Here is a 26,013-nt window from a genome sequence, read left to right as displayed (position 1 = left end):
TCCCCTCTATGCCCTCTTCCACCTCCACCCCCCCCACACACAGTCACCACACTGTTATCTATGTCTAAGAGTTCTCTTTTTTTTCCTTTTTTGCTCAAACACTCCACCAACACCCCAGCCCCTATCAGAGCTGTCTACCTGCTCTTTATCTGTGAGTCTGTCTCTGTTTTGCTTAGTAGTTCAGTTCATTAAATTCCAGAAAATTTTATCCTTTGCAACAGCATGGATACACCTGGAGTCCTAGTAACTATGGGATGCTACTGGGAAGTCAGAGTTGCTAAAACAACCTTTAAGACAGCAGTGAGCAATGAAAAGTAGTCTTACTTGAAATGCCAGTAGTGCTCCATTTGAGAAGTACTGAATATGGCATGTTGAGGAGTAATTAAGAGGATTTGAATGCCATAATCAGATTTGTATTTTAGAAAAGTTGTTTTAGCAGTGAGGGACCAAGATCATAAGCAAGGAGTACTGAGACAACACCATAGAAAAAACTAGAGGAGAAATGACACATTTGGAAGATTTTCAGGAAGCGCCATGGCAGAACTTGGTGATCATTTCGATATAGAAGGGTATTGGGACTGTAGAGTAGAACAGAGTAGCTCCTAGGTTTCTGGCTGCGCTGACAGCTAGTCTCATTAACAGACTAAGTAAATAAGGGGCAAGCCTGAATGGAATAGATCAAGTTCTGTTATAAATTAGTATAGCTTGAGGTGCTGGAGGAAAGCAAGAAGATGAGGTCTGTTGGCAGTTTAGTAAACTGAGAAGGGGAACTTAATTTAAATAGTAAGTGGTCCAAATAATAATAGAAAATCCTCTGCGACTCATAGATCGGGGGGGGGGGGTGCTGCTTGTATATCAATGGCTAGTAAAAGTGATAGATTTCGGGGGTTTTCATTGACACAACAGGAATTTTTTTCAATGGCAATACATTCACTGAAGAACGTATCACATATTTTATGCCTGCTGTTTAGGTCAGACATAGGAAACCAATTTAATGCACTGTTTTGTGAATGCTGAATAAGTTGCCTGCCTCAGATTCCTTTTTTTTTTTTTCCTCCCCACAATAAATGTATAATATATATCAGGAAAGTCACTGAAAATTATATCACCTCAAGACAAATTGACCCCTAAAAGTTAGATGAAAAAGAGGGTCTTATAGCTAAGTAAGTCATTTTGGGGGGGAAACCCTATGAGGTAAAAATCCCCCTTCCTTCCCCAAAAAATTTAAGGAAAAAATATTAGAAGACATTTTGGATGAATTTCATTAATTCCATGCAAATACATTTGTTGAACCTCCCCTATATAGTCCATATAACTATTATATAATGATCATTGTGATAAATGCTATTAAAGAAAAGTATGAAAGAACCAGAGTCTAAGGAAGAATATAAGAAGTTTTAAGCAAAGGAAACAGCATGTTCAAGGAAGCTAAGAAAGGAAGGAGCTTGACAGTGCAGGGATAAACCAAGGTGATGAGTTTTGTGAGGAAGAGGCAGGTGATGAGGCTAAGAAAGTGACAAAGACCAGACTATGCCTGCCTGGTGGGCCACATAACAGATGCTCAGTTCTCACCCAAGCAGTGGGGACCCTGTGGGAGTATTTAACCAAGGCGATGGCGTATGTTCACGTGTATTTTTATAAGATGATTACAGATGCTTTAGGTAGAATAGATTTGGAAGGGGACAAGGGAAGATACGGAGAGACAATAAACTACTCTTGTATTATAGTTAAGCCACTGATCCTGATTGCTTGGATCCAGGGTACTGGCAGTGGAAACAGAAGAAAAATAGGTAGAAGGTAGATAAAATTTGCAGTAGTAATTAACTGCATAGGAGTATTAGAAAAAAGGACTATAACAGGCCAAAAATACTTAAAGTACAATATGCTGGGTGAGAGGTGTTGCCACTTACTGGAGTGGGGAATACTAAATGAAAACCAGATTTGGGGGCAGAATTGAATGTTGCTAGAATTTGTGTTAAAATGTAATCCTGTATTCAGCTTTAGATTTGAAATCACCACGCTGGCATGTTTTTCTCTTGATTTTCCAACTAGTACTTTAAAATGCACGGTCAGATCGTACTCAGTTTTATGAGACTTCCTTTATAATCAGAGGGAGGATCAGACTCGGGCTGGTATCTGGACTTTCAGGCAACTTAAGCAGGGAGCATCCTCTCCTCTATTAGAATTTGGGAGGAGAACAGTAACCTCTCGGCCTAGTTTTATTGATCTGTAAAATTGCAGGAACACAATTGAATGATCTGTAAAGCTACTTCCAGCTTTAAGGTTCTATGAGTTATTCTTTTTGTTTGTTTTGCTCCCACATGTACATGAAATTTGTAATGAGCACAAGAGTACTCTCTTGAGCCAAGTTCCTGGTGTGTCAGCAAGGAAGTCCTTAGGGGAGGGGTGCCATTAATTTGTTACAGCCTAAGTGCACTAAATAGGTCCCTAGTAATAAAGGAGTACCATGCAGGTATTCCCTAGAGTCATTTATTTTACCTGTTTGAGGCTTTTGATTCATTTTTATTTTTATGGGGAAAATTCCCAGTCTTAAAAATACATAATAGCAATTTACAGAATGACTTAAAAAGTCCTATCCTTCTGAGTTAAAGTTAGTAATGTAGTGCATACTTCTCTGCTATAGTTCCATCCATATACTAGCTTTGGATTCCCATAGGAGTATTCCTGTTGTTACTGGCATTGCATGCTCTTTAGAGTACTGTTTCTATGGAGTTCTGCATGCCAAAGTCATGAGTCTAAAGATGTTTATTTTCCTGCTTCCACCTCTCAGCTTTAATGAGTAAGGAAGTGAAAACTAATATACTCTTATTATCCATATATATTTACAGAACAGACTCCAATACAGTGATACTTAGTAGATCAAAATCTATTTTAAGAACGACAACATGTTAATAGTTATTGAAGTTGGATGATGGCTATATTGAGGTTCATTACACTGTTCCCTCTATGTTTGTGTATGTGTGACATTTTCCATAATAAAAATTTAAACTAAGTCCTTTTATTTTTTAAAAACATTACTTTTTTTAGAAAGCATGTAAATATTCTAGCGTCAAGCTTGTGATAGTCCTCGATGTACAGTTTTAAGACAAATATTTAACAGTATAAATTCAACATTTATGATTGTTTCAGTGTTAAGTTTTACCTATAAAAGTCTTCATATTTTGTTTCAGGGACAGAATGATGCTGTTGAAATTGGAACAAGAAATTTTAGATTTCATTGGTAATAATGAGTAAGTCCTGACATTTAACACGAAAAGAAATTGTCATCACATTTCTCCTTGATTTGCTAAATTAGTTTTTTTTCCTACTTCTAGGTCTCCACGTAAGAAATTCCCCCCCATGACATCTTACCATAGGATGCTGTTACACAGAGTAGCCGCTTACTTTGGATTAGACCACAATGTTGATCAGAGTGGGAAGTCTGTCATAGTAAACAAAACTAGCAATACAAGAATGTAAGTGTTAAGAAATGTAGGTACATGTTGTATGTGTGTGTAACAGTGCTTTCTCTTCTTACAGCACCTTTTATCTGAAGTCTGTAACATTTTAGCAACCTAATTAAGCTCCATAATAACCTTACGTGATTGGATCAAACATACTTTTAGCTCACTAGGTTCAAAATGCACCATCCCTAGCTGGTTTGGCTCAGTGGTTAGAGCATCGGCCTGCTGACTAAAGGGTCCCGGGTTCTGTTGTAGCCAAGGGCACGAACCTCGGTTGCACGCTTGGTCCCTGGCTCCAGTCAGGGATCCAACTAGTGGGAGACGCCACCTATCAATGTGTCTCTCTCACATTGATGTTTCTCTCTCTCTTTCTCTCTTTTCCCCCTCCCTCCCTTCCTCCCTCCCCCTTTCACTCTCTGAAAAGCAATGGAAAAAATATCCTTGGGTGAGGATTAGGGGAAAAAATGCACCAGTGTAAACTAAAATGAGGTGGATGAATGAGGACTGGTTCAAAAATACAAAAGCAAAAATGCCCTTAGAGGTCATAGTATCAGTGATGTTTGATACCATTCTCTTATGATTTTTAAATTAATGTAATTTAGATAGCTATGACCAACCTCAGGCAAATTATGGGTCGGGGGGTAGCAGATTTTGACACCATCACCTTTGATCTTCTGTCTGTTCACTCTCCTTTCCACCTCTGCTTTTGCTCATTTTTTGCTACAAATTTCCAGATGAGCCTATTGGTTAATACACTATTAACCATAATGTTGTGTCCACCTTCTGGGCTATATGTAATTTACTGAGGACAATTTTTAAGGAGTTAGGAGAAGTCATTTCCTTTTAAAAGTGATAGCTCTGTACTATTGGTGAAATAGATCATCAATGCTAGCATTTGGGAGCAAAAGGCCCAATGCATAAAATTCACTAAAATTATAGCATGTACGCAACACCTCCTCTGCCTATTTTTAAAGCTGATCCTAAAACAACTAGTTGAGTTCAGCTAAAATTTATACTTTGGTGGTGGTCTGCCTATCAGTAGACTTTTCTATATCAATTTGTGTGTGACAGCAATGAATCTGTGGTATTGAGCAGCAGTCAACTTTGGAATCCATAAATAATGCTTTTCAATTCATTATTTTTTGCTTCTTGAAGCTAGACTTCGCTCAGGGTCTTATCTATGAACCATTCAGTTTGCATGGTTATATTTAATTCACTGATGTCCTTTCTGTTATAATGACCTTTACCTTTATAGCTGCCATTTTGTTTGCTGCAACTAAGTTGTTTTTTTTCTATTTTAAATAGGATGTATATTGATGGAACCTAGTATTTTTAAATGATTGTTCCTACAAAGATTAAATTAATGAAGATAAATGTCTTTGAAAAGGATCCTGTCTTTCTTTAGGAATTAAATTTTACCTGCAAACATGAATCTGATTTAATTTTCCTCTGCCCATCCCTTAGTCTTTTTAAAATATCCCCATCGATTAGTCTCTTCCTAATTAGTTACATCATGGCTAAAGTAGGATAGTAACCATAACATATGAGTTGAACTGAAGGTGAACAGAACTCTAATTAATCTAACCAGTACCTTACAACATTACTCAGAGATGCTGGATACCCAAGCACATGCACATTAGCAGGCATTTTGACTAACATTTCGACTGGTGACTCTCTAAGGTTTTCAATACAGTGTAACCTCAGTTATTTGAATGCTATGGATGATGTCAGAAAGCTTTAGGGTTCTCTTCATCAAGGTTGTCAAAAGTTTAGCTAAACACAGGTGTTTATGAAGTGCTAAAAGAAGAATGGATCAATAGCATAATTATAACTAGACATTTCGAATCACTGAAGTTACACTGTATTCTTGTATCTTCTGCAATATGAAGAAGGTTGTAAATCAGAAAACCTTAGAGATCTGCTACACATTGAATAAAAACAAACTTACCTTTTCCTCATAGGCAGATTACCCGCTCCAGCCTTGAACCAGTGGTGTTGTGGATGTCAACAACCCGGTGTCCACTGGGGTATGTGAATGGAGCGGGAAGTTGGCGATTGCAGGGCAATAAATTCAGGCATCTATAAAAGAAAGAGGTAAGACAGTCTTAAGGTTAGCTGAAATGCCTGCTAGCGCTATTTGGTGTGGGAATCCAGCTGCTCTTAGAAAAGTTGCCAGGCCCTTGGTTATACCTTATAGTTCACTTTGGAATAACAGTCTCTCGCCCAAATACAAACTCCTTGAGTAAGAAAATGTGACTTTAAATAGCTACAAAAATAGTTGATGTAAGTAAACAGGGTAATCATGTGACAGAAATAGCGACTTGCTGCCATTGTCAGAACTGCATAGATAATCTTTTAAACTACTAAAGAAAGCAGTCTTTTTCTCATCAGTTTGGTCATGAAAGTGTTTTTGCTCTGTTTTTCTCTGTACTGTATATAGTTTTATGTGGAGATCTGCTCTCTGTTTCACTTATCTAGTCTAGTACATTTTAAAATAGAGATTTCTTCAGCTTACTTAGATAATTCTCATTTTAACTCTTTTTTGCATGATTTGACAGGAGGTAGTTACAGTACTTTATTAAAAATTCACTAGGTTAAAACAAATATTTAGAAGTGTTACTTGAGTACCATGTACAATGAAATATCTGGTCAGTTTGGTGAAAATGTCATTATTCAGATTTATTTGGTTTAGAAATTTCCTTAATGGAATTCATAATATATTATGTGACTGTATAATATATTTTGTAACTATATGTAAAAAAAAAACTACCTGGGGGTTCAATTGGACTTCCTTTATAATCTCTAAATATATTTTTATATGTCATGTATTTCAAACGAGTAATTCCAATTTTGTGAGAGGATAATATTAAGCCAAAAGAGTGTTAGTGCTAGCCAGGTAGCTCAGTTGGATAGAGTGTTGTCCTGATATGCCAAGGTTGTGGGTTTGATCCCTGGTCAGGGAACATATAAGAATCAAACAATGAATGTATAAATAAGCAGAACAACAAATCTATGTTGCACTCTCTCTCTAAAATCAATAAATTGGGGCGGGGGGGAATTATTTTCCAGTGCTGAATGAATTAATTTAGGGAACTGAAATTTTACATAATTGTAGTTTTCCAGGGGCCACAGTCTTATGTCTGTCTTCTGGACCTCAGGAGAACTTGCAACATTTCCATAGAGGAAAGACCAATTAGTCATAAATATATTAAGATTTTATAATCATTACTTTAGGTTACAACATTAACCTCCAGTAAGAACTCTTTTGGCCCTATCCAGTTTGGTTCACTGGTCAGAGCGTTGGCCCATGGACTGAAGGGTCCCAGGTTTGATTCCGGCCAAGGACACATACCTGGGTTGCAGGCTCGATCCCCACGTGCAGGAGGCAACCAATAGATATATCTCTCACACGTCGATGTTTCTCTCGCCCTCCCTCCCTCCCTTTCACTCTCTCTGAAAAGCAATGGAAAAAAGTGTCCTCTGGTGAGGATTAAAAAAAAAAAAAAAAGAATTCTTTTGTAAATAGTTTCAGTTAACATAAAACAAAGAGGTACCCTGCTGTAATTAAGAATTCTTAATAACTTGGTTGCATTTTGAAGTAGTCTTTTAAGTTGTCAATTCAACCACAAAACATTTGATTACTTTCAATTGTATAACACCAAACCTGGTATTATAGGAGTGTAACATGATACTGTGTTATACTTTTTTCTTTGTCCCAGAATTTTCTCTTAAATTTAGAAGAGGCAGTGCAAAGAAGACATATAGTCTTTGGGTCTTACATACCAGGGCTCCAACTATGGCTCAGTCACGTACTTGCCCTTTGACCTTCAACAATTGCTTAAGCTATTTGAATCTATTTTCTAAGAAATATTTATAATAATAAACTTCTAGTGGGTTTTTACTGTTTTAAGTTCTGTTTATTAATTCATCTTCAGAATAGCCCTATGAAGTATACACATAATAATTACCAAATACAAATAAGGAAACTAGGGAATATTTTAAAAAGTTAAGTAACTGCAAGTCTAAAAGCAACTAAATTGGTAAAGGTGAATATTTGAACCCAAGCAGTCTGATTCCAGAGCCCACACTGTATTTCATATGGTCTTTCACACATAACATAGGATGGTTATTTTCTTAGAATATTATCATAAGAAATAAGCGAAATATCATAAATATTTATTAATGGTACCAGTGTCTTTTATTTATTATGTTACTTTTCATAAAATGTTATATTTACCTTTTCTATAAATATTGGGTATTATCTTTTTTGTTCCCTTGTTTTTGTTTTCTAGACCTGATCAGAAATTTAATGAACATATTAAGGATGATAAAGGTGAAGACTTTCAGAAACGATATATCCTCAAGAGAGATAACTCTAGCTTTGACAAAGATGATAACCAGGTAATCTAGTGTAATTAGAGCATTTTTATACATGCAGGACTTAAACCAGCAGATTATTTCCCCAAGAATTAATTGTTCTCTTTTCTTCAGATAAGAATACGTTTGAAAGATGACAGAAGAAGCAAATCTATAGAAGAAAGAGAAGAAGAGTACCAGAGAGCTAGAGACCGTATATTTTCCCAAGATGTATGTCTTGTTATATTTAGCTCTTCATGTTAGAATATACACTAATTGCATTACAGGGGCTCACTCCTCCCTTAATCTACTGATCACATTTTTAACCACATTCATTACATATCAAGTCACCTTTTAGAAATGTTGAGATCTGTTTTGTTCATGTTAGTAATTTAAGAGTGTATAAAATACTATATTGCAGCAGTTAAATAAGTTTTTCAAAAGTCAGTAGCAGATTAACTATAGGAGTAATATACTGAACTGAGTATATAGTCTTTGTAATATTTTTTTTCTTCCAGGCCTGAGATTTTTGTAGAACATTGGTCACTGTCTACAAAATCATGTATACTCTAAATCCTGCTTATTAGTGGAATTTTCTTGATAAATAACTTGTATTTTTTAAAATAAAGCTAATTGAATTTTTTTAGGTTAATATTTGTTTTCCACTTTGTAAGTGATCATATGAAAGAGATCTTCTAAGTGGTTAATTATTTTATGCATATATTCGAGAAGAGAATCGGTTTGGTTTTACTGATACCTGTTAAGCATCTGTTCTCTGCAGTGCTACTTACTGTTCAAGGATATATAAACATATGTAGTTTGTATAAACACTGCCAGAGATAGAAATTTCCTCTCTATTAAAAAAATAGTAAATGACATTAAAATCTAGGCTATCAGTTAAGAATTTATAATACTCATTCAACAAATTTTTGCTGGACACGGTAGAACATACCTATGGATAGTTACAGTAATTTATCCCCCAAACAGCTTTTATATGGTAGATACTATCATTGTTTTTATTTTATAGGTAAGGAAACTGAGGCTCCAGGAGACTAAGTAAAATAGCCAAAGATCATACAGCTAGAAAATGACAGAGGTGGGATTTCAACCCAGGTCTTCTGAACTCAGAACCTAAACAAGATGTATTTTTCTCTAGTTTCTAAGATAGATAAAGTCTCTACCTCTGATGAGTAGCCAGACAATGATGCTATGGTGTGTGATTTGTGTAGAGACATAAAGGTAAAATAAGGACACAACAGTGAAGCACCACAGAACAAAGCTAAGGAATGAGAGTTAGCTTCCAAGAGGAGACCTAACAGACTGAAATGATCGAGTAGAAGGAACAGTATTTGTAGAGGCCCAGAGATAAAGGACAATTTGACAATGAGGAACTGAGAGATTCCGAGTACCTGGATTATAGCTAGGTGACATAGGAAATAAGGGAAGTTTAGATTAGAAAAATAAGCAGGGGGCAGATGACTTGACCCTGAAAGCTAGTTAAGGTAGGTGACCTTTTACCTAGAGCAGGGGCAGCAAACTTTTTCTTATAAAGGGCCAGATCATAAATATTTTGGACTTTTTCAAGCCATATAGTCTTTATTGCAACAACTGAATTCTGCCTTTTCAGTGTGAAAGCAGCCGTAGGCAATACATAAATGAATGGGCATGGCTGTGTTTATTTGCAAAAAACAACAACAAACAGTTCTGGCCATAATTTAGTGACTCCTCATGTCTGGAAAAGTAGTTAGAAGACTGTTGTAATAATAATACAAGCTGTGTTGATGCATAGCTGCTTGTCCACTGCTACAGCCACAGCCAAAGTATAAGTGATCAAAATACTTGTTGAGTGAATGAGGTGGAATCTACAGACTGGTGTATATTTCCAATGTATAATAATAATTATGGGTTCACTTGTTTGGAAGATAATATTTTAATTTCGGATTAATTTGTACCACAAAAATGAATGGCTTCAAGATGCATATCTGTTAAAAGTAAGCATGTGTGTCTCCAAGCCAAAATAAATTCCATTATCATTTATTTGTATACTTTTACAACCATGTGGATTTGGGGATGGGGATGCTTTTTAAATATTATTACATATGACTTTTATAGTCCTCATTGGTTTACAGGTGGCATTGTTTATTTGACAAAAGCTCAACTTTTTGTATCTATTCTTTTTTCTAGTCCCTGTGTTCCCAAGAGAATTATATTATTGACAAAAGGTGAGGGAATTTTTAACATTTGTTTTGGTAACTGTCTGACTGATGCTAATAGAAATAAGAATGTCTTATTAAAATGCCAACAGAATCCAAGATGAGGATGCTAGTAGTACCCAGCAGAGGCGCCAGATATTTAGGTATCGTAAACATGCTTTCACGCAGTATTGAAAAATTAAAGCATCTTTTCTTTATTCTTTTTGTTTTTGTCTCTATTCGCTTTTCAAAGTTTTCTTTCTAAATTCTAGGGTTAATAAAGATGCTTCAGGGAGATCAACAAATAGCCATCAAAGCAGCACTGAGAATGAGCTGAAGTACTCTGAGCCACGACCCTGGAGCAGCACCGATTCAGACAGCTCTCTCCGAAACTTCAAGCCCGCTGTAACCAAAGCCAGCAGCTTCAGTGGAATTTCAGTCCTGACAAGAGGTGATAGTTCTGGAAGCAGCAAAAGCATAAGCAGACTTTCAAAAACAGGTATAAATATCTGTCTAGAACTGTGCAGTCCAAACATTAGTTTTCCTAATGTTGTCTGAGCTCTTTATGTTTCATATGGCTTACGTAATTATCCTAAAATATAAAATTCCTATCATAAGTGCATTGAGCACTTCCAGAGTACTTAAAAGAAAATGTTTATTGACATCACAGTTCATTCTCTACATGAGAGATATTTACAAACATCAGTTAAAATAGGAATTCTCTGTTATGACATAAACTTAATGATGTTGGCTCAATGAAATATCATCTCTCTTTTGAGTACCCAAAGATGGTTGGGAATTCTTCTTTGCCTATAGTTGGAAGGCATGGTTTCTCACCTAGGATTATTTAACAGTGATTGCTTTTTCAGCTAATACAATCAGTTATTGATTGTATTTTTTCATGATAAAGTTCTTCATTTGCCACTCAAAAATGAATAAAATTGCTGAGAAGTTTTTGAGGAACTTAAAAATTAAAGAAAAATAATATAATTATTGCGAATGAGTGGAAATTAATAACACCCTCATTCTCTTAGCTTCTTTGCATTTCGAGTACATAATATTTATGCTTATAACATTTTCTCTTTTTACTTTCACATACTGGCTTCAGTACTAAAAAAAGCTCATGTTTCTTCAGGATCCTTGTAGATCCTAGTTTTTATCCCAAAATAAACATCAGCAGAAGTGGCTCCCTCTTTTTGGCCTATTTGGGTCAGCCTACACATTTGGTGGTGTACAGAAAACAGTTGAAGGGAGAGATAAGAATTTGAAGATGACAGGGTTGTTTTTTTTGTTTGTTTTAAATATATGTTTATTGATTTCAGAGAGAGGAAGGGAGAGAGAGAAACATCAATGATGAGAAAGTCATCACTGATCGGCTGCCTCCTGCATGCCGCCGACTGGGAATGGAGCCCACAACCAGGGCATGTGCCCTGACCGGGAATCGAATCACAATGTCCTGGATCCTAGGCCAGTGCTCAACCACTGAGCCACCCCCGGCCGGGCGATAGGGTATTTTTTTAATCCCTGACTATAGTCAATGAGTTAAATACTAAGACTTGCACTTGTCACATTTTTAACTTATATTGTAGCTATTAAAAATGTCTTGGTGTATATGATAGAATATTGCTAAAAATAGGTAAGCTTTATGAATGTAAAAAATATGCATATGTACCAAATATGTATTTATTTGAAAAACGACCCCTTAGTCTTCGTAACAGAAAAAACTACTCGTGTCATGAGAACAACATTCAGACACTGCCAAATTAAAACATTTTTAAGAACATGTACTAATTATTTATTATCTGTATTATCTTTAGAGATATAAAAATAGTATTTAACTCAATAGAAAAAAATTATTTTTTTATATAGTTCTGGTCACATTTTGGCACAACTTAAAATAGAAGTTATTCTTCAGAGGAATTCTGTATAGTGTACTCATATTTATTTATTATTAAAGATTAATTCTCCATTTCAGAGTCAACTCTTTTTCAACCTTGATTAATTGTATACATTATCAAAATCTTCCCTTTTTTTTTATTATTCACCTTTAGCCATTATACTGAAAGCCTGTGACATTTTCTGTCTGGTGTTACAGAAAATGAAATCAACTGCAGTCATGAAAGCAGTTAAAAATAAATTATCAAATTAGCTTATTAAGTACAGTGAGAAATAAATTTTACCTGATGCTAATATAAGTACTTGGATATTTTTCTTCTTCTTTTTTTTTTTTTAAATATATCTTTATTGATTTCAGAGAGAGGAAAGGAGAGGGAGAGAGAGAGATAGAAACATCAGTGATGAGAGAGTCATTGATCAAGCCTGCAACCCGGGCATGTGCCCTGACCGGGAATCGAACCCCGATCGCCTGGATCCTAGGTTGACGCTCAGCTGCTGAGCCACGCCCGGCCGGGCAGTACTTGGATATTTTTCATGCTCTCTTTGTCCCTTGAAAGGTGACTTTACATTATAGGAAGATGCTGTGATTATGAGCTGAAAATGAAATTCTTCAGTGAAGCTTGACAGTTGTTTCTCTTGATAGAGGATTTATCTTTTATTTTTTATTCCTACACTATTCTTAATCTTTCTGTGTTCTTATAGATAAGGGGTTTCTGATATAAGAGGTTTGGGGCATTTGGCTGTGCTAAGTTCATTTTCCCGTGGGAAAATTATAATCTGTATATTCCTAGGTGTTATTCTGAAAGGTAAAATGTATATAACTTTGTTGTTTTGAGAATGTGGGAATGTGCTTTTTGTGACTGTCTGTGGCTAGTGTTACTATAAACGTGCTACTTGCATGCTTTGGCCATGACTTCTCTGACAACTTATGTGATCAGTTTGCTGTATTAAACTTGTTTATTGTGGGGTGGGAGAGCAAAATTGTACAGTAAATCAAAAATAGCCAATGCTTTTATGTGGTAACTGCATGTTATGCAATGTGAATTTTATTGTTACATATTTAAAACCTGCGTTTTTGTATGAGGTTTAAAAAATCCATATTTTTCATTACTCCTCCCCTAGGTTCTGAGTCTTCTGGTAGTGTAGGGTCATCTACGGGCTCTCTTTCTCACATCCAGCAGCCTCTTCCAGGTACAGCTCTCAGCCAGTCTTCTCATGGCGCACCTGTCGTCTATCCAACTGTCAGCACTCATAGTTCTCTTTCCTTTGATGGCGGCCTAAATGGGCAAGTCGCATCTCCTAGCACTAGCTTCTTTTTGCTTCCCTTGGAAGCGGCAGGCATACCACCTGGCAGTATTCTGATCAACCCACAAACAGGTTGGTATCCCGAAAAAGGTGTTTATTTCAGTTGAGATATCAGGAGTTATCTGAAAATTAAAGAATACGTGTTAAATGTAATGTCTGTGTATGTGTTGTCAGCTATTTCTCATACGTTATTAGCACTTTCCCTAGATCTTTAATAAAAACACTTATGCTAGAAAATGTTAAAGGACATATTTATATCAGAAGGTATTTTTCTTGTTAAATATCATCTCCTAGGCCTAACTGTAATTTAAAACAACTCATTTCCTAGAAATGAGACAACTACCTTTGAAAGAGCTTTATTTGATTAAACTTAGATAAAAATAGGTTTATTTGAGAAAAGATTTATTCTGGGGAAAACAGTATGCATTTCATGAAAAATGAGAAAGTGAACAGCTCTTACTCAGTATAGAATTAAGTGGAAAGAGCCTATAAATAATTGTTTTTCTGAATATGGTCATTGTTTTCAATTGAGGAAAAGCCAAAGGAGATCTTATTAGTAAAAGAAAATAGGTAGTCATTATGAATTAATATTGACAACACATTTGCAGTTAGATAATTGCATATACCAAGCATTTACTATGTGTCATATATTGTATTAGGTACTTTAAATACATTATTTGTAATCTTTATGACAACCCTGTTTGGTAGGTTAAATTCCCATTTACAGATAGGGAAACAGCCTCATTTCATTGAAAGTTCCATTGTCGTCAAAAATGACTTATATAGAAAAAATGTGATCTTTTAAAAGATTGCGAAAAGTATTGATCTCTCTTCAAAATGACATAGCCCAATCATTTGGTAAGATAATGAAAACAACCTTACATCATTTGATAACCTTCCTTAAACATTTACAGACTTAGCTGATATGGTAACATCAACGTGGTAGTAATAGACTAAGGTAGATACAGATGAAAGTATCAGGGTCTCTGAGTGTTCCTTTTGTTTGTTGTAGAGAAAACCATGGCTTTGAATTCATTGCCTTCAGATTTCATTTGCATCTCTTTTTTTTAAGATAAAGAATTCAAACATTTGTTTCTGTATAAGAATGAGTTGGCATAAATAACTGAATCTTTAGAAATTCAGTTTTTGCTTAACAGTTATCTTCTTAGCCCTCAGGTTTATTATATTATTAAATTTACTATTTCCTGGAACAGGGTATCAGGTGATTTAATATTTCACTGTTCCCTATTCTTTTTCATTCAAAACACATCATTTAATATATTTTTGGTAACATGAAGGATTCTGTTGAGTAGAGAATCACAGAGTGAGGAACTAATCAATCTGAAATGGAATTATATTCTTAATTTCAGTGAGTTCAAAAGTGACCTCTTTGCTTTTTGAGAAGTGGTACAGCACATCTAATTTTTTTTCAGACAGTCAAGTTACTTTTAAAAATGCTTTCACCCTAAATCTTCCTTACCATTTTATTTTTTAAATTAACAACAAATATTCTGCATGACTGGTTTTTAGTTATTTATAACCAACACATAAATTGTCAGGAAACAAACTGATGAAAATAATTTGACTTTGGAGGACTTTTCCCACTTGATAGCAATGGAGCAGTGGATTCTTCTCTTCCAAATATTATTATATGTCGTAAGTTTCAAAAACAATAGGAATTTATCATTGAAGAAAGGATATTTTGAAGGCAATGTAAGAAATTATTATTCAAACTTCTCTTATTTTCTTGTGTATTATTTCCATACTAATGGATAGCATAGTCAGTGGTCAGTTTATTTCACAGTCTTTTTTTTTTTCTTAAGTAATCTAGTGTATATTGAGGACCAATATTAATCTTTGAATCTATATGTGTATTGGAAAAAAAGTATCCAAATTGTTAACAATAAGATTATAGGGGATTTCTCTTTGATCTCTATTTGTTGGTTATTTTCTCATAATAAAAATACTACATTTTTAAGAAAGAAAACATTGTTTAGAATGTGTGTAGAGAAAGAGTAAAATTTACTGTTACTTAAAATATCCCCCTGACAATTAGTAAGCACTAAAAACAAGCCTCGAAATCAAATTAAAGTTCTCTCTAGTTTTCTCTCTTACCTATGACTAAATCTCACTGTAATTAAAAAGATTATTTTAGAAAATAATTTAGAATTTAAAAATTATTTACAACTTTTAACGAGTTGGAAGCTACACTGCCATCAAGCCCACATTTGAAATTTGAAGCCATCATCCATATTAATTTTCATTGTTTTAATTTTATTAATATTCGCAGTGTGACCTATAAATTAGCTATTTCCCACCACCTAAGAGAGGCTAATTAACAATGTTCCAGCATCCCAAAGTCAAGCATTTTGTTCTTGAAACTGAAATGCATTACAGCACTAAAGCACCATAGTCTTATAACTAAACTCTGGAGCAAGATGTATTCAGAATTCAGAGGTTTTTGGAAAATACTATGTACTATAAAATAACTTGAGTAGATTCTGGAGCAGCACCCTTACAGTAAAACACTGCAGCAAACTTTTGAACATTTACACTAAGTGGGAAAGATAAAGACTATTAATAGCTTCATATAAGGTCAGACTTTGCCTCCTAAGCTAGGAGAATCTTTTGCTTTTCAAAAACTTGAGGCTTTGAAATTGTGAATAAGGATTGTAGACATGTGCTTTAAATTGTTACTAGAATGACCTATTTTCAAACTCTATTGTAAATGAATTTTTTTCCTCCCTTTTTAAATTTTTTAGGTCAGCCCTTCATAAACCCAGATGGGAGTCCAGTTGTGTATAATCCTCCTATGACTCAACCACCAGTTAGAACCCAAGTGCCTGGACCTCCACAGCCACCTCTGCCACCCCCACCACCTCAGCAACAAGCAGCTAATCACATTTTCTCACAGGTGCACATAATCCACGATTACATAATGCTAAGTTCACCTGCCTTTGCATATTTGAGACTAAATTCACTAATTATAATTGAGATAGCCCACGTAAGTATCTCTTAGAACTTTAGTATTATCTACCAGTGATGTCCCACTCACTACTTGTAGGAAGAGAGGTTAACTTCAAGGGCTTTTCAGCTAATAAACACAGACTTTATATTGGAAAAGGTAATTTTGTGTATCATGAGCCTCTGTGGTGAGTATTTTATCCCTATGTCACAGCAACAAGAAATAGGCGAGGCATAAAAACAAAGCTAAGATCGATCATTATCCCAAAGTGCATTTTTTTAAAATTCAGCAGACCAGCAATTTGAAGAAACTGAGTTGAGTTGCTCAAGTTCTGCACTGTACTCTGTATCCCACCTACCCTACAGAAGATCGAATTCACAGAAGCACTCGGTATCTTGAATTTGTTTAAATGTTCAGGATTTACACATAGATTTTCACAGTCAGGCTTTTCCCCTGTAGATGTGTTACTCATCCTTGCAGACTTTGATTATACCAGTGTGAATTCTTATTTCATTTTGTCTTAAAGGTTGTGTAACATATCAAAGACAGTTTGTACAGTTAGTTACACCTCTTTTTTCCTGTATTACCATCTAAAAATTCCCTTGATGAGAAAATGCAGAATAATTTTTTGATGTTAATCCTTACCCAAAGATATTTTTTCTATTGATTCTTAGAGAGAGAGGGAGGCAGAGAGAGGGGAGGAGAAACAGAGACATCAATTGGTGCCGCCCACATGCACCCCGGGGTTTGGGATCAGGCCTGCAACCCTTCGATGCACAGGCCTACGCTCTAACCACAGGGCCAGACCACCCAGGCAGAGTAATTTTTTGTGAAAGAAGTATAGCGATAACTTCAACTGGAGAAATTTCATTAGTTTTGCCCCCAAGTTATATCATTTGTGTTGCAGGGGTGAAGAATGTATGAGCAGTTCGATAAAGTTACCAGATATTTTGAAGGGTATGAAAATAATTGTTCCTCTGGCAATTAACACTCCTAATACTGGGCAAGGCAGTTTATCTAAAGTAAATGGACATTGAGGTTTTTGATACATTTCTAAGACCATAAATATGAATTCATATATGTAGAGGAAATTGCCTAAAACTATTTCCAATGACTCCCATATTCACTTCCCAGCCCTATTTGATTATATACACTCAGTTACATAGTAGACTACATAAAACTCCCTGTTCTCTGCCTTCGCTTCATTCAACTTGGTCCTGAAGTGTTTTTCTTTCATTTTGCTATCATGTGGTTGTTTTTACAGCACTGTGAAATACATAATGTATTCCACTAGGAGCTTTAGACGACTGATTTTCATTTCATTTAATTCAGTGAAAATAATGTTAGTTGAGTAGCTTCAAAAAATTCTAAGGATTTATCTGTGGTTATATATCTCTTAGAAATAACTTTGATTTTGTTACAAGACAATTCTACATGAAGGTGTAGACAGTTTAGTTGAGAAGTAAATGCCTTTTTGCACTGTAACTTGAAATCTCAGGGTATGCATCAAACTCTATGGCTCATTTTTCCTGGCATTGCTTCAGATGTTTTTGGTAATTCACCATTAGTTACAGAAATAGAGAATTGATGAACAGATGATACTCAGTAACTATCTTTGCACATTGAGATAATCCACAAAATTTCAAATAACTTAAAGAATGCTATGATTTCCAAAGCCTGCAGATGGGCTACATTTCTTGAAACCAGCTACTAAAATGGGTGTTGTTTTGCAGCCAGTTGCAGTTTAAGTAGGAAAAGGAAGTGCTAAGGCTTTTTCTTAGTTCTAAGTCGTATCAAAATTTTACTTTGATCAGCCAGTCTTCTTAGCCCACATTTTTCTCATTACCACTTGACACCCTGGCAGACATTAATTCATATCCTTGGTGCTCATAGTGCTCTTCTTTATCCCTGAGCAGACTAAAACTTTTGTTTCATCCAACGCCTACATGGTAGATCGAGTTGTCTGGAAGAAAGTTATGTTTTAATGGTTGTCTGCCTTAATAACACATTGAATAGCCTGTACTTGGAAGTTCTAAAGCTACTATTCCTCATTTAGTGTGATATGTACTATTATCCATTAGGAAGCTTGCTAATTTCTAGTTGAGAGATCAGTGAAAAACCAGTGGCTACTTTATAGATCTTTCAGCTTTTACCTTTTTAGTACTTTTACTTTAATTCTAGATTTGTGTGTATGTGGGATTCTAAGCTAATATAAGCCTTTCATAGTTTTAGAAACTATTGCATTGATTTTGTGGTAAAAATGCAACTTACTGTTTATACATCTTAGTTATCATAAGAATTTCTTGTTCTTTAGATTATTCCCTGGGCAGTCTTATCCATTTAGTTGATTTTGCAATTTTAAAGTATTCTCTTTGGAAATATTCCAGATGGGGAGATTCATATATATACAATTTGACCAAAAGTAAGAGTTTTATTAGATAAAATTGCCTGGGTTTCTCCAGTGCTTGCTTGCATGACTGTCTATAGGTCACTTAACTCACCTTAGCCTGATTGCCACCTATAACATGGATTATGATAAGCTTTAAGCCAATATGTATATTACCCCCTTTGTAGTAAACTATGTAATTATAAGATTGGAAAGCTAAGTCAGATGTCAGTGTTAGCTTATAGATGGCCAGCTATGTTCTGTAAGATTTAGAAATTATTGAAATGTTTTTTGTTGGTTTTTTTTTTTTTAAACATCTGTTTTTTTAGTGTCCTTGGGAAACTTTTTTCCCTGAAATACAGGAGTATTCCATTAGTGAAAAAATTTCCAGAACTATTTTCTCAGCTTTTAATAAAAACTTTTAGTTAGAAGAAAAATATGTTTATCTTCTGTATATAAAAGAGTTGTGTTTGTGTGTCAGCATGTGCCTGTATGTATGTGTGTGTTATTTCTTTAGGCTGTTGTTCTTAATGGTATCTCCAGTACATTTTTCTTTAAAAATTGCTAAAATGTAGGCACTTTGGTCCCAAAAGAGTACCACATTGTGCCATATCAAATAAAGGGGTAATTGGCATAGATATTATCTAAGTTATTACTGTGTGATAACAAAATGAGTGAGGTTTTAATTAGTGTTATATAACTAAATAGAGCAGCCCTTTCATCAAATCAAGAAGGAAGCATAAGTGGTTTTGCTTTTACCAACTTAAACCAAGGGTCTTGGTTAGATAATAGGATTTGAATTACCTGTTTTAGTGAATCTAATAAATCTTTTTATGAAGAAGTTACCTTTCTGAGGTATTGTGTATTAAATTCACGCATAGGTATATTCTTAAACATTTTACTATGTAGAGTTTCTTCATTTAGCATTGTTTTTGTACTTTCCTATATTGTTGTGTTGAAGGTGATTTTATAAGTGTAGTTTAAGCTATTGCCAGCAAAGTGGAACTTTCCATTTTATACAGTTCTTCTAATATTTTATTCTGACATTAACATTGTTTACCAACCTGTTATTCCTTAGCCTGTTTGTCTTCTGCAGTCCTCTTCACAGCCTGTTCAGTACTCTACAGCCCCTTACCCATCCCTGCTCCTGCCAGTCTCACCCACCCAGCAATACTCTGTGGTACTATATCTCTATTCACCTCCTGCGTTGTTTCTGTGGGTGGGTGTGTGATAAAGTCTTGTGTATATGATTAATGTGGTATGATCTTTTGTGATTATTTTAAAGTCAGGGATACATACATACTGAAAAGTGTTTCTAACCTGTATTAGAAATAAAGTAATTCTATTCCATAAAATATTTGTTATATTGGCTTATCACAGTGATTGTATAAACCCTAAACTTTTCCTTCCTTTCATAATGAAATAATTTTCATGTTGACTATTCTAGTCCTAACATGTTTTAACTACTTTTCTCATTGAGGTCAATGCAGCTCTCTGCAGTCCTGGGTTGGCAACTTTCATCTGGACTTAGACTTTCTATTCTTTCCCCAATGCCATAGGCCCATAGACTTAGTACCAGTTACTAGGGTGAATTGAAGCTTACAACTGCAGGAGACATCCTCCTAAAGTAAATTTATAAGGAAGACCTCTAGATATTTCGTCTGTGACTATAAAGTTATGGTACCCCCTTTAATGTAAAGTATGCCCCAAGTTATACCTCTCCATAAGAGCTCAGGCGCACTACTGCCATGTGTTTTCTGTGTGACTTTCTATTGTTAGTAACCATATGAGACGGTGATATAAAGTACCTCCTGCATAGTATATAACATGAAATATTCAACAAATGTTAGTTTCCTTCCTTTAAAATGAATCTTCCTAACAGCCTACATTCTTTACCCAGTGATGCTGTTATTTCTCTGGCTGCATAGCCATCACATTTTCAAATTGCTTTCCAAGTTAAATTACTAGCTAAATCTTAAAATCATTCTACACTTTTTTAGAAAAGTTTTGTTTTATTTGGGGTAGCTTTGTTTTGAGCTGGGGGCAACCTTATTTACCAGCCTTGGCTCTGAATGATTTTCAAAAATCACTTCCAGTCTGAAAAAGTGAAGGTTTACTAGCATCAAGAAGGTTGACAACATTAAAAATAGCATAAAAGCCTCAAAAATGCTTTGAAAAATGACAGATCATTGAAATAATAAAATTGATTTTTTACTAAGGTAACTATAATGGTGGTGTGCAGTTACATTATCTCTTTTTAAAATATTGGCCATGTTACTTTGTAGTTACAGGTAGTATATTTATGTATATTTTTCCCTTTTGAAACTGCATTGAGTTAGGAGAACAGAATAGCCATTTGGGAGGAGTAAAACCATATATTTTCTTTTTTTTCTTTTTTTAAATATATCTTTATTGATTTCAGAGAGAGGAAAGGAGAGGGGGGAGAGAGACAGAAACATCAATGATGAGAGAGTCATTGATCGAGCCCGCAACCCAGGCATGTGCCCTGACTGGGAATCAAACCCTGATCGCCTGGATCCTAGGTCGACACTCAACCGCTGAGCTACGCCCGGCCGGGCAAACCATATATTTTCAACCATTAAATCAGTTTCCCCTTTTCAACTCCTTATCTTCTCTATAGCCTTAATCTACTTCACAAAAACCAGCAGACTATAGAAATTGCAAACATGTCAATTTTGATCTGACAAGCCCATTGCCACAGTTGTTTAAATAATTTCTTTTCACAGTCTTCCTTTTAGCAAAATGTGGTATATATTGTTGCCAATCTGCGACTCCTTGGGAGCAGGGAAATGCCGTTTTAACCCTGTTCTTTTCATTTCTGTGATATTATCTTGACTAGTTAGAACTGGTCTTCATGTTGTTGAGCCAGAGAAACATTTGTCAGGTAACATAAATCATAACCATATCTTGGCTGGGCACCATTGCCTGCTCACCGAGTAGCGAAAGCAGTAGAAAACTGTCGTTTGGATTACATTTGTCTGATATCACTTAAGGAACAGACTGAAACTTTAGGGAAGAATAGAATTTATGGCTCAGTTATTTTTGAGAGATTAGAGAGAAGACCAGGGTGGATAGATTTTAATTTTATTTAATTTCTGCTAGTATATTTGTTAGGTATGATAGGAGATGCAGAGATGCTTAGTGAACCTTGCCTTCTAGTAAGAGGGGCGATGATTTAAAGTGAAGATTAGTACTGTGCAGTGCTAGTTACCAGGTGTTTGAAGTCTTTTCCGTTTCACTTTCACATCCTAATGTGCTTTTAATCTTCATTTAAATAAGTATTTTTTCATTTTGTGTGTGTGAAATGTTATACCCTATTCTTCTACACGCTATGCATTTCCATTACCTGTATTTTATAGGTAATTTGCAATGGCGGCATTGTAACTTCCTGCCTTAGAGTTTTAATTTTCTAGAAGCTGTTCTTTTATTAAATCATGCCTGTTGTAGATATATGATTTCCATAATTAATATACACTACTGCAACTCATCTTAAATACAGAAAGTATTTTTCTTTGACAAGTTTGATCTGTTATTTGGAAGGCTTACTGACGTGACTTTTTCCTTTTTTTATCAGGACAACCTTGGGTCTCAGTTTAGCCACATGAGTCTTGCCCGCCAGCCATCTGCAGATGGTTCTGACCCTCATGCTACCATGTTCCAGTCCACTGTTGTTCTTCAATCCCCACAGCAGTCTGGTTATATCATGACAGCAGCTCCTCCACCACCACTACCACCACCGCCACCTCCGCCACCTCCACCGCCTCCCCCTCCCCCCCTCCCACCTGGGCAGCCAGTCCCTACTGCTGGCTATTCTGCTTCTGGTCATCCTGTCAGCCAGCCTGTGCTCCAGCAGCAGGGATATATTCAGCAGCCCTCACCACAGGTATGTCACTTGTTCATTTTTCTCCACCATGGAAGCTTCTCATTTAAGATCAGTTTTAGCGTTAGGGTGTTTATTTTTAATTTCATGGGGAAAGAATTTGTGAGAATGTGTAAGTAAAACATCATCATTTTCTTTTCTCTGGAGATTTTTAAGTGCATGCTAGACAACCATGATAGTTGAGTAAACTGTGTGATCTTGGAGTTTGAGAGGTTTTTATATATATAAAATTCGCTTGAGAAACACAATAAACGCACTATAAAAATGAAATACATTTCAAGAAGAAATAGGTCAATCTGGGGAGAGTTAACATCTTAACACTATTGAATTTTCCGGTGCAGAAACATATCTCTATTTGCTTAGATCTTCCTTAATTGTTCTCAACAGTATTTTGTAGTTTTCGTTATACAAGTATTGCACATATTTTATTAAATATAACCCTTACTTATTTAATGTTTTTAAATATTCTAATAGATTTTTTCCAATTAAAGTTGACTTTCAATATTATATTAGTTTCAGGTGTACAGCATAGTGGCTGGACATTTACTTATATAACTTACAAAGTGATCCCCTGATAAGTCTAGTACCCACCTGATACCCTGCATAGTTATTAGAATGTTATTGACTGTATTCCCTATGCTGTACTTTACATCCCCGTGACTGTTTTGTAACTGCCAATTTGTACCTCTTAATCCCTTCACTTTTTTTACCCAGCCTCCCAACCCCCCTTCTTGTTTGTTGATTTATTGATGGTAGCCCTTCTGACACATGTGAGGTGATATCTCATTTTGGTTTTAATTTGCATCTCTCTGATGATCAGTGCCGTTGAACATCTTTTCATACGTCTGTTGGCCATCTGTCTGTCTGTCCTCTTTGAAGAAATGTCCATTTATGCCCTCTGCCAATTTTTTAACAGATTGTTTAGGTTTTTTTGGTGTGAAGTTGTACCAGTTCTTTATATATTTTCGATATTAATCCTTTATTGGCTATATCATTAGCAGAAATCTCCCATAGAATCCATGTATTAACCTAAATACGTTTTGAAAGTGCATACTCTTCCCTTTTTCCAAGTTTAGGGAAAAGAATTCAGTCTTTAATCACTAATTGTAATATTATCTAAGGGTTCTTTCGTACATGCCCTCTATCAGCTTGAGGAAATTTTCTTCTGTTCCTAGTTTGCTGAAAGTCTTTACCATGAATGGATATTAAACCTTATGAAATGTTTTTCTGTATTTATTGATGTGATCTTGTGATTCCCCCCCCCTTTACTCCATTAACACAGTGAATTATGTTGACTGACTTTTGAACGTTAAACTAACCTTTTATTTCTGGGACATATTTATACTACCCCACTTAGTAGTCATGGTATAGTATCTTTTTTATGTATCTCTGGATTCAATTTGCTAATATTTTCTGAAGGATTTTTGTGTGTATGTTCATGAAGGATATTGGTCTGTAGTTTGCTTATGTCTTTTTCAGGTTGTAGTATCAGGGTGGTACTGGCCTCAAAATGAGTTGGATATTGTTCCCTTCTTTATTTTCTAAAGGAGTTTGTGTAGAAATAACGTTACTTCTTTCTTTTTTTTTCTTTTTTCTTTTTTTTTTTTAAAGGGAAAGCAAAGTTTATTGGGTACAGAAAAGCTCCCTGCAACAGGGAAGGGTCCTGGACAGGTTGCCTCCAGAGTTTCTTTGTCGAGTGGTTTATGTTTGCCTCGCTAACTTCCTACTGGTTATTACTTTAAAAACTTTTCCTTAGCAGCATCCACTCATTTTTAAATTCCGGGTTCCCACCTAATACTCCCACCCCACCCCCGGGCTCAGCCCTGGGTTAGGGTTCTTTGTTCCTGGATGTTATTTCTTCTTAATGTTTGCTAGATTTCATTAATGAATCCATTTGGAACCAGAGTGTTTTTTCAGAGATTTTAAAATTACAAATTCAATATTCTTAGTAGACAATAGCGCTCTTCCAGTTTCCTTTTACTTTCTGGATCAGATTTGATAGTTTGTATCAATTTCATTTATGTTATCGAATTTATTGGCATAAAGTTGCTCATAATATTCCCTTACAATACTTTCAGTATTATTGATACTTTCAGTTATGTTCCAGCATGTGTCTTGGGGGGGGGGGGGGGGTGACCCATGTACACTGAAAAAGAATTTGTGTTCTATCATTTTATTGTTAAGTAAACAGTTCTGTGGCATTTAGTACATTCACAGTGTTTTGCAACCATCACCTCTCCCTGGTTCCAAAACATTTTCATCACTCCAAAAGAAAACTACCCACCAATTAAGCAGTTGCTGCCAATTTCCCCCAACTCCCAGCCCTTAGCAACCACCAATATGCGTTCTGTAGATGGATTTACCTATTCTGGATACTTCATGTTAATGGACTCATGCAATGTGTTGCTTCTGTGTCTGGCTTCTTTGACTTAACATAGTGTTTCAAGATTAATCCACGTTGTAGCATTTACCAGTACTTCATTCCATTTTATGTCTGAATAATATGCCATTGTATTTATATATCACAATTTGTTCATCTTTTTCACTATTGATGGATTTGGTATGTTTCCACCTTTTGCCTATTGTGAATATTGCTAATGAACGTGTAGGTACATGTATTTATTCAAGTATCTGTTTTCATTTATTTGGGTATTTACCTAGGAGTAGAATTGCTGGTTCATATGGTAATTCTGTGTTTAACTTTTCGAGAAGCCACCAACTGTTTTCCATGATGTCCATTTTTAATTAGATTCTTTGTCTTTTTGTTGTTGAGTTGTAAGAGTTCTTTATATATTTCAGATATTAGACCATTATCATATGTCTGATTTGCAGATACATTCACCCACTCTGTAGATTGTCGTTTTACTTTTTTGATAATGGACTTAATGCACAAAAGTTTTTTAATTTTGATGAAGTCAACTTGATCCATTTTTTTCATTTTGTTGCTAATGCTTTTGGTATCATATCTAAGAGTCCATTGAAATATCCAAGGTCATGATTTATCCCTGTTTTCTTCTAAGAGTTTTATTGTCTACCTCCTATATTTAAGTTATTTATCAATTTTGAGTAATTTTTATATGTGGAATGAGATAAGGGTTCAACTTTCAACTTCTCTCTTTTTTTTTTTTTTTTTTTTTTGCATGTATGTATTTATTTGTTCCAGCATATTTGTCAAAGACCCTGGGGTTTTTTTTCCCCATTAAATAGTCTTGGTACCCTTGTCAAATATCAGTTAACCGTAAATGTAGTTTATTTCCGGACTCTCACTTGTACACTATTCTATATTGCTATCTTTATGCCAGTACTACACTGTTTTATTACTGTACCTTTGTAGTAAGTTTTAAAGTCAGGAAGTGTGTGTTTTCCAGCTTTGTTGTTCTTTGTCAAAATTGTTTTGACTGTTCAGATTCCTTGTGATTCCGTATGAATTTGAGGATTGACCTTTTCATTTCTGCAAAAGAGTCCATTGGAATTTGATAGGAATTGCATTGAACCTGTAGATTATGTTGCATGGTATTGCCATTTTAACAATATCAAGCCTTCAGTAT

At 35.2% G+C, this 26,013-nt stretch overlaps 1 protein-coding gene across 6 annotated transcripts in view; it reads left to right on the top strand.

The window, feature by feature from the left end:
• The window catches only part of R3HDM1 (R3H domain containing 1), a 108,364-nt gene that overhangs the window by 21,996 nt on the left and 60,355 nt on the right, over positions 1-26,013 (top strand). For 2 of the 6 annotated variants that reach the window (XM_081141865.1, XM_081141864.1), the window contains 10 exons: positions 3,192-3,251; positions 3,336-3,476; positions 7,757-7,865; positions 7,956-8,051; positions 10,005-10,042; positions 10,126-10,176; positions 10,285-10,511; positions 13,031-13,285; positions 15,976-16,127; positions 22,160-22,468. In XM_081141865.1, coding sequence (XP_080997991.1) covers positions 3,192-3,251; positions 3,336-3,476; positions 7,757-7,865; positions 7,956-8,051; positions 10,005-10,042; positions 10,126-10,176; positions 10,285-10,511; positions 13,031-13,285; positions 15,976-16,127; positions 22,160-22,468 — 1,438 coding nt within the window. Of the gene's footprint in view, positions 1-3,191; positions 3,252-3,335; positions 3,477-7,756; positions 7,866-7,955; positions 8,052-10,004; positions 10,043-10,125; positions 10,177-10,284; positions 10,512-13,030; positions 13,286-15,975; positions 16,128-19,642; positions 19,745-22,159; positions 22,469-26,013 lie in introns of all 6 variants that reach the window. The other 4 variants (XM_081141868.1, XM_081141867.1, XM_081141869.1 and 1 more) reach the window with 3 other exon arrangements.

Source organism: Miniopterus schreibersii (genome assembly GCF_964146895.1).
Source record: "Miniopterus schreibersii genome assembly, chromosome: 7".
Classification (NCBI taxonomy): domain Eukaryota; kingdom Metazoa; phylum Chordata; class Mammalia; order Chiroptera; family Miniopteridae; genus Miniopterus; species Miniopterus schreibersii.
The sequence above is the reverse complement of the archived record's forward strand: the minus strand, read 5'-3'. Positions and strand labels throughout refer to the sequence as shown.